At 38.7% G+C, this 10,129-nt stretch overlaps 1 protein-coding gene across 1 annotated transcript; it reads right to left on the bottom strand.

Annotated features, from left to right (window-relative positions):
- Positions 1 to 436: 436 nt before the first annotated feature.
- LOC121857574 (protein argonaute-2-like) lies at positions 437 to 8,663 on the bottom strand (the record flags this gene model as incomplete). The annotated part of the gene is given in 6 exon segments (XM_042353653.1): positions 437 to 687; positions 2,354 to 2,493; positions 2,720 to 2,912; positions 4,107 to 4,250; positions 5,840 to 5,978; positions 8,495 to 8,663. Coding segments are annotated over 6 exon segments (1,019 nt in total), but the record flags the coding sequence as incomplete, so codon positions are not given.
- Positions 8,664 to 10,129: the final 1,466 nt, after the last annotated feature.

The following is a 10,129-nucleotide window of genomic DNA, read 5'->3' as shown; positions in this document are numbered from 1 at the left end:
GTATGCTATAACGAACGGATCCTACTACGAATATTCCTATAACGAACGGTTTTACCTATAAAATTGAGAATGCTATAACGAACGAAACTCCTACAACGAACATTATTTATTTATTTTTTTCTAATTTATTGTTTTTTTATTACAAATATTAATGATATTCTTTATTTCAGGGGTTTAGATGCATATTTATGCACTTTTGTACAATTTTATATTATATTTTTCAGTGTTAAGTGGTTGTATTTGGGGGCCTGGAACGGATTAATCCTATAACGAACAAGGTTCTAGAACCAATTAGATTCGTTATAGCATACCCCACTGTATATATATATATATATATATATAATATATATATATATATATATATATATATATATATATATATATATATATATATATATATATATATATATATATATATATATATATATATATATATATATACCACAATTACAATCATACCTCAAATGGAATAAACACATTCCTTTCAGCAGGAGACACTTGTACACAGTTCAACTTTGGAAACTTAATATTTTTTCCATATTGGTTCTTGAAGTAGTTTTCAATGGTGCAGTAAACTGTGTTCCCAGTATTCTCATCTTTTAAAGGAAATGTTTGTTTCTCAGCAGAATGTTCTGAAACATCTATAATCTTGTAAGTGCGAGGGATATTGGAGTGTGTAACTTGCACCTGAAATATAAAAGTTACTTTAATTGGTGAGGTTTTGCAGAGAGGTAGAGTTATATGGTTTGGGCGTGTGGAGAGAATGGAGAAACCATTTGAGTCAAGGGATGCAGGAGTTTGAATATGGAGGGGAGGAGAACAAGGAATAACAAACAGAGGATGTGAGAAATGTCAAAGATATTAATCTGACAAAAGAGGAATGAAGACACAATGCACCTTGTTAAGTTGCCTACAGATAATCACAGCTAACTTATATAAGCACAATAAATGGTTGTAAAACATTAATGATGATGTGGATGATGATTAAAACATTATACAATCACCCACAAAAGTCCTGTCACCTCTCCTCTTGAAACACAAACCCCGACATTTACTCATGAATCCAAAGCATTTTTGGACAGAATAATGCATCAGTTTCTACTGCTTCAGGTTCACGAGTCTAAATCTCTTGGGTTGTAACTAATTCCATAAGAAAGTGAGCCTTGCACAAGTAATTCCAAATCATTAAATGCTGGACTGTGTTCTCTATGACTTCTTACCACATTCATTAACTCTACAAATTTTATTCCAAAAAGAAAAGCTACCAGCTTTGTACGGTCTTTTATATACAGGGTGTCTATAATTTATTCACCTGATTATGAAGCTCAATAATACCGAAATTTTCCCTGATAATTTTAGATAACTCAGCATTTCCCAAATTATTTTATAATAAATTCCAAGACCATACACATGCCGAATTATACTGTTTAAATTCCGAGATATTAAATGCCGAGTTATAAAGATTTTGTGGTCCCTCGGTTAACAAATGGTTCGATTAACGAAATTTTGGTTAACGAATTACCGCCCATAAGGTTCTTTAATTTGGTTAACGAACAAATCTTCAATTAACGAAGTCCTTAAGAACAACACGTTTTGTTGTGAGCATCAGTTGATGGGCTAGTCTGCCAATTCAATAATCTCTTCTATGTTTACATTCGTTTCCAGTGGAGTAAATATCAAGAAAGTTGTGCTCTTTAATATTTTTGCATTTTTTATATTAAAATTATTAGTCATTTTAAAATTTAGTCAACATATTGATAATATATGCAGTACAGGGAACTAGTGTTTTGTGCGCCCATCAGCCGCTTGACTCAGCCACTTGGCGTCAGTTTGGCTTTGTTGACAGTGGAGTGAACATCTATTTTGTTGGTGTCTTGAATATTTTTGCATTTTTACATTGAAATTATTGATCATTCTGAAATTTAGTTAACGCATTGATAATATATAGCGCAGTGCAGTGTTGATTTAAATAAAATAATTTTGAATTACACCTAGTGAACTTATAATTTTATTGGTGAAATGATTGCATCAAGCATGGGTCCCTGAAAGATGATTTCTCCTCCATCCCCACTTACTTCTCTTCTCCCTTCTCATCCACCCCCACTTCTAATTCCCATCATCATCATCCAGGAACCTTCTACATACACACCTCAAAGTAAGTGTACTTTACTGCATTTTTTTTTTACTTTGTATGCACATTTCGGTGAGCTGGAACCAATTACCCAATATCCCATTGAAACAATGGATTCGGTTAACGAAATTTTCGGTTGACGAATGACCCTCTGGAACGAATTGTGTTCGTTAACCAAGGGACCACCGTATTTGCTTCTAATATACATAAGACTGCACTTACCCTAATATTTCTTAGTTCTTGCAAAAGTTTTGATCGTTTAAATGGCTCTAATGGTCTATGAAAATCATCTTCCCTAAAATTCATGAAGTCTTGAATAAAGTTCAGAAGAGGTTGTTCTTTATAGAATGCTGTGTGTGCAACTAAAAATAGAGATAAAATGTTTTAATAACAAGCAAACTAAGCGATTTAGTAGATTTAGAGCTAATGAAATTTTATAATCAATCAATAATTTCATATTTTCTGACTACTGTATAAAGAAATACATGATATTCAGTAATTACAAAACTAAATCTCAAGCAAATGTGCTATATATCAACAAGACTGGCACATTACAAGACAAACATGTATATACTCGTACAATCATACCATCAATATTCAGTAAGAGAGATCCATCCTTCCAAGATGCAGGCCTCATCGACCCAAAAAAACCAGTCACACCTTCCTTGCCACATCCAATTGGATATGGCGTTCCAAACTCTCCTCCTGCTGAGTAGAAGTTACGACGACCAACCAATTCATACTTAATGGCCCGATAATGACGAAACATTACTTCAACCATCTGTAAAATACTCAAGAAAACAAACAAGATAAAGTTAATATCTAAATTAACCCAAATTGTTAAAATTATATACTGTATATCAGGATTCATATACAGTATACCATTACTGGGCCAGTGACATCCATCTCCATCAAAAATTTATCTTGAAAGTTTCTTGTAATATGTTATACATATCAGTTTTACTGTACTGTACTGTATAGGCTGTCCTCACTACATATTTTCCATTAATACCCATATGTATTTTCATAAATACATATGACTGATACACATTTTTTCCTGTCGTGTATATTTCAGAAGCCTTACCCTAATCTACTTTGGATCTCATGGCTCAACCAAACAAGGTTCACTACACACGTCCTAATATTTTACCAACAGGTCAGGGACTTGTCCTTATATTGAGTAGCTAGTGTTTTGGGTAACTTTTATCTTGTGCTTTGTTATATAAACGAAAAACAATAATATAGGCATTTTTTCTTTTTCCATCATTGGAAGATACTGACAATGACACAGACACCTGTCAGTAGTGTGAGACAGAAAAAATCTGAACACATTAGAAATGGTCCCTACTCAAAATAACCTTTTGATTGCTTTTGTCAGCTACCCTTGGTCAAACTGCATAAATATTATTAGATCCCTGATAATTAAGTTTTCATTGCACTCAACATATTTCACCTGAAAAAGGTCTTTTTTTTATTAAAATGAATTTCAGTATACCATTTTGGGACCATGGATCATAACCCATTTTCTACATAGATGCCACTGATTTATTATTGTTAATATTTACAAATTTGTAGGGTCTGTCAAAATCTAACCATGTAGATTAGGCAAAAACAAAAAATAAGGGCGGATCCAGTTTTGTGTGGGGGGAACATGGCGAACACAGCAAGCTCACCCGGCTGGAGGGTTTTTTGGGGATAATGTAAGCCCCCCCCCACCGATTTTGTTTTTTAAATCTGACCAATGTCATGGGCATTTTGAAGCCATTTTGAAACCATGTTCACTTGATATTAGGAAATATTCTGAGGTCAATAGTACAAGTAATTACATTTTACTATACAAAAATGCCTGAGTACAGTACTGTGTTAAAGAATAAGTATTCAAATTTTCTGATGAAAAGGGGGGTCCAGACCCCCAGGACCCCCCCCTGGATCCACCCCTGAAAAAATATATAAAAACTAGGTAACTTATATTAACCTGAAATATGTTTAATGGAAGTGTCTTCTGTTCACGAGCAGAGCAGTTAAGTGCCTCCGTAAGTTCCTGGAGGTTGGCACGATGTCTCACCATTAGTGAAATTTTGTATTGTGTCCTCTTGCCATCTGATTCCTCAAGGTCAATCTTTGGTGAAAAACCAAACAACAGATAAATTAGAATGACAAAGCCTCTGTGCCTGGGTGTGTTCATAAAATTTTGGACATATATGGAAAATTACAGAGTTTAGATATTATTAAAACTCAAGGGTATATGAATGATAGAAGTCGAACTGTCACAAACAATTTTAATAGCAAAACATTACGAATTATGAGCGATTTTGAATATGAGGGATACACTTGATTGATTGTTTGTGGTAATTTCATCCCTTGCAAAGCAACAGCGTGGGTAATATGTCGTTGAATTTAAAATAAAAGCTTAAGACTAATATCAAGCATTGCAAGGTAAGAAACATAAATAATAAACAGTAGCATAAAACTTTTGTAAAAAACATTTAAACGTTAATAGATGAAACTCAAAGCTTGTGCAGAACACCAGCTTCCTCCAGGAAGGAAAGGACGTCCCCTCCCATGCTACTCACTCCCTCCCCCAGCACCAAAGACAGATCGTAAGACTCATCTTCCCCCTGGCACTGGGAGAGATGCTTCCGACGAAAGATCTCCGAGGCTGGGGCACTCCACCAGGAGGTGTTGAACAGTCAATGGGACGGGGGCACCCTCTCCATTAAAAAAACCATGAGTCCGTCGTGTGTGGCCAATGCAGAAGTAGGCCAACGCAGTCTCCCAGTGGTGCAATGGTCCCTAATGTCCCCAGGCATCCAAAGCAGGGTGGATATCGTCGAGGTTGTTTGCTCCGACAGCATCCTACCTGCATTGCCAACTCGAGCGGATGGATGGGAGCTCTTATTACTGGCTTCATATCAGAGGCAGGTAGAGAGGAATGATGTGCCACAGGGCGAGAAGCAGCTGCTTTCGACACAGACTCACCACGGGGGTAAGAATTATGGTGTTTTTACTGTACATTATGTTTTATATCCTGCTGTTATAATGATTAAAATTTCATACAGAACGTGAAAAACTAGATAAATAAAAGAAATCAATAGCAGATAGTCAAAATCATAGTGTAAATAAAAAAAATGTCCCCAGATTTGGTGTGGATCGTGGAAGTAGGTGGGGGTTCAGTGTTGGGATCACAGTCAAGCCATGAGCTGCTTGAGTTATTTTTCAATTTGCCTTTTCGGGTAAATAATTTTTTTCATACTATTACATGCACACACAATCATTCATAAAGAATGTGAAAAAAATTTACGTCCCCAGAAATGTTGGGAAGGATAGCGCCACAGTGTTGGTACGCATCTCAGTCCCCCAGGCTGTGAGCTGCATTATTGTGACACTTAAGTATTCCTTGTACCAAAGACTTTTCCAGCATGCACACCTTCATAACCTACTGTGTATTTACATACTATATAGCAGTTTAGGTCACAACTTACTGAAATGCAATTTTGGATTCATCATGCATGTACAGAGCCTATAACTGTAATAAATTTCTGAACAATTGGAGAAGGAAAAATATTGAGACCGTGTGATCTTCTGGCATGAAAGCTCAATGTTTTAACCTCTCTTCAAAGAATCTTTACTCAAACCGATTGCTAGCAACACACATTATATCATTAGATATTTCAAAATCACATTTCTACATATTTAATAAATACTCGCCTCATAAGTACTCTGGCAATCAGGAGTTTGAAGAGCAGGGATGACACCCACACTGTATGCATTCCTTTCTGAGTCATAAGCAAGTGGGTAATTCTTGAAATCCTTTTCATATATCATCTTCATTTTTTCAAATATCTCCCTTAAAAAAATACAAAAGAATGAATAATATTTAAGGTGATGTTCAGATGACAAACAAATAATTTATAGAGGGTAATATGCAGTACAGTACAGTACAGTAAACCCTTGCCATTAGGGAGAAATAGGTTACAAGAAAGGGCACGAATAGGCAAAACCGCTAATAGCAACTTATACTACTTAAGTGCACTACTGTATACAGTAAGTCCTCGCTTAATGTCGGGATTACGTTCCTGAAAACACGACGTTATACAAAACAATGTTAAGCTTATCAATTTTCCACATAAGAAATAGATAAAATGCGGGAGTTACATTCCTGAGCCTCCCTTTGCCCCATGAAATACATTACATATACAGAAAATCACTGCCATTTCTATAGAAAATAGTGCATGCATATACAGCTACTAAGTTTGTATTGCTTTATCCTCTTCACCACTGATCGGCTCATTAGCCGCTTAAGCGATGGGTCACGTTTCTGTTATGCACTGTTGGCAAGTACTGGGCATGCACCGGCTCCTGAATGTACTTGAACCTGCTCCAGTGTTGGTTAAGTCTGGTCTTAAAAGAGCTCACACCCGGTGCCGTCACAACACTTTCTGACAGATTGTTCCAAGAGTTCACAATTCTCACTCCGAAAAAGTTTGCCCTCACAGTTTTCTGGACCTGCGGCTTCTTCAGCCTCGAGCTGTGACCCCTTGTGGGGCGAGCATCCGCCAGCTCCAGGTAAGGACACTCGACTTAGTATTACATGAATGGTCACAAGTTGTTGCCCTGGGCCTAGACCTTCCACACACTCAAACCTTTCTAGTTTTCTTTTTTATCTTCTCAGTTATTCTCTGATCATATTTCCTCATTTTCATTGAATCGTTTACATAAGGAGTTGTCAGACTTATAATTGAATAAGTTTCCCTCACCCTCTTCCTTCTCCCATTCTCTCGTTTTTTTCATCCCTTCCTCCTTTTCTTTCTCAAGTTGATTCCCCGCATCTAGATCAAAGAAAGCGTTGCAATAATCATTTTCATCTGTCACGCCCCGTTTAACGTCCTTATGCTGCACGCCTCCTTCCGTAACCCCTGGTGGCAGCTGGAGTTGGGGCTTCCCTTGGGATGTGGAAAGAGGCGGTGGCACACAGGGAGGAGGCAAAGAAGGACGTGAAGGCGGATTACACGACCTTGGAAGTCCTCCACTCGTGTTACCCATATGGATGGAGCACGAGGAAGAACCTGCTGATGAGTGGTATTTTACGGACGTCTCGTTGGTGTTCTGCTGGAGAGAGAAGCGGTTTTTTGCTCCAGCCTGTTGTCGCTTCTTGAGGCAGAAGCCGAGACATACAACGAGGAGACTCATCAGCAGCACCGACACAATAATCGCAACCCACAAGAAGTTGAAGTCTTCCTCATCATCACGTGTTGAGGGACTCTCCGTTGGTACTCACCGATGGGCGGAGGTGGTAGAGCAAGTTTGCGGTGGACGCAGATGGTGGGAGGGGAGGAGTATGTTGGGAGAGGAGGAGGAGGGTAGCAATTCACTGAGACCCGGCGGGTGGCTCCTCCTCCCTCTCAAAACGGTTTAAAACCTCAATTTTCGTTAAGCGGCACAGCGTTATACGAGGACTTACTGTACCTATACCAAACAACTGACCAGCCACGGCAGCACTTATCCCCTCTTTTAAGTTATCTAATAGTAAAATTTTCTTTGTCAGGGTCATCACTGACTTCTGCCTTTTACATTTCACTCCACTAGCATTGACGCTAGGCAGTCTTTTAGGGGCCATTTCACACAGAAACACTAAAGTTTTGAGAATATAACACAAGATGCTGCATGGGTTAACTTGTTGTGCTGCGGAAAAGGCTTGCAAGATAGCCACCATCTGCTTACCGCGAATCGTCGAAATCACGAATCACAAACTCGTTAAATTAGGGGTGCAGGTGGGTAGAGCGGTACCGCTCTTGCCTCGCAAGCGAGATGTCGCAGGTTCGATTCCCAGGCCGGTGGAAAGATGTTCAGACACACTTCCCAGCCTCCCTTGGTCCCCGTTCACCTAGCAGCAAAGTAGGTACCTGCCGTAAATCGAAAGTTGCGAATTCGTATTCAGGAAAAGTTGTTGGAGCTTCCAATAACTTGCTTAGACATAAACCATCGACTCTTCAGGCTTCTACGCCCTTAACTCACGAGACATAAAGGCAAGCGCGAACTTAGCACGCTTCCCCGTTGGGCGCTGTAAACACTTCTGCGCTTCACCTTACACAAGGACGTAGGGGGTTGCAAAAAAAAATGGTGAACGGCAAAGGTGTACCGTATTCAATCAGGAAAATACCCCATTAATACAGATCATCCTCCTCTAACTAACACTGATCAGACTCATCTGAGATATACAGTATAAAAGAGGGTCAACTTTTTTATATTTGCTCTTTCAAACCTTTCTGCTGTTTAATGCTAAATGAGAACACAATTACAGTACAGTACTACAAAACTCATGGGAGTGGTAAAACTAAACCAAAAGCAATGCATAATACTTACATTTTCGTTTTTCGTGGAAGATTTGCATCTTTGTTGTGTTTTTTTAGAGAGACATCATAATGAACCAGTTCTGCAAACTTATTTTTAACACTGATTGGAAAATAGTTTGTCTCCAGGTTAATTTTCAGGCCTTTAGAGCCAACATCTGTCCTAGGTGGAGGCTTCGGATCTAAAAGCAAAGTACAGTACATTACAGTTCAGTAATTAAATAATAATATGCATTTAAATCACACCAGCTAATTCATCTATTTACCTTATGATAGTGTCTGGCATTGCAACAGTTATGTGATGCTGTATTCATTAAAGAGATTTATCTACTTAATAAGAAAACCATAAAATTAAATGGAATACGTATAACTACAGTACATGCACTGGTTACAAATCATCTTAATTACGAAATTATCCAGTTTGTACATACCATTACTCAAATGACCTGACTACCGACTGCTGCGGTGCTTTTTGAAGATTAGTAGGGTCATTTCCTAATACCTGACCATTGTGGACTTGATCTCACCCTCCTCTGTATACATATATATACCTTGTTATGTGCTTCTCCTTAGTCTGTCCTCACCCCTGAAGATGTGAATTACACGAAAGCGCTTGGGAACTTCGAGTTTTCTTCTTTCCTTGTGGTTATCAGCATGCATATATACATATACAGTGACCCCTCGGTTAACGAACTCAATCCGTTCCAGAAGGTCGTTCGTTAACCGAAAAGTTCGTTAACCGAAACCATTGTTTCAATGGGTTTTTGGGTAATTGGTTCCAGCTCACCGAAAATTTCCTAAATTCAACAAAAATGGTAGAAAAGTTCACTTACTTTGAGGTGTGTATGTAGAAGGCTCCTGGATGATGATGATGATGATGTGCATTTGAAGTGGGAGGTGGAGGAGGAGAAGGGAGAAGAGAAGGAAGTGGAGGTGGAGGAGAAGCATTTTACTGCTTCTTGGAAGGTGAGTCACCTTCCATGAAAATGTCAGGAACCTCTGGACTGACAGATTCTCCACCAGGAACATCCTCTCTCCTTCTTGAAGTGGAAGGCTGAGGGATAGCATCTTGTTCCCTCTGCCTTTTACTGAAGAAAGTGTCAATTGTGGTCTGTGGGGCATCTGTCCTCCTCACCATTAACTTATGTTTAAAGAAGGAGACCACTGAGTCCTCAACATGACACAAAGTTAGTTCAGTTTTTTCCACTTCTGGGTGCTTTGAAGCCAGTTCCCTGAACTTCTCCCAGTAGTAAATCACATCTTTCAACTGTTTAGCTGACATATGGTCATCACTTTCAATTTCCTTCTCACCACTGTCAGCCTCTACCTGTAACATCTCATCCAGTTGCTTCAAGTCATCAGGAGTAAGTTCCTCCTCATGAGACATCACAAGCTCTTCCACATCCTCCTCCTCCACTTCAAGACCCAATGACTGACCAATGGACACAATCTCCTTGTCCAACTCTGTTTCTTCCTCAAATCCCTCAAAATCATGGACTACTGATGGCCACAGTGCTTTCCATGAAGAATTGAGGGATCTAGCGGAGACTCCTTGCCATGCTGACACAATCAATTTTACAGCCTCCAGGATGTTGAATTGTGTCTTCCAGAACTGTTTCAGTGTTAGTTCAGGATCAGCGGAAGTTGC

The sequence above is a fragment of the Homarus americanus genome, unplaced genomic scaffold, assembly GCF_018991925.1.
Source record: "Homarus americanus isolate GMGI-L3 unplaced genomic scaffold, GMGI_Hamer_2.0 scaffold22203, whole genome shotgun sequence".
NCBI lineage: Eukaryota > Metazoa > Arthropoda > Malacostraca > Decapoda > Nephropidae > Homarus > Homarus americanus.
This window is presented reverse-complemented; position numbering and strand designations above follow the sequence as displayed.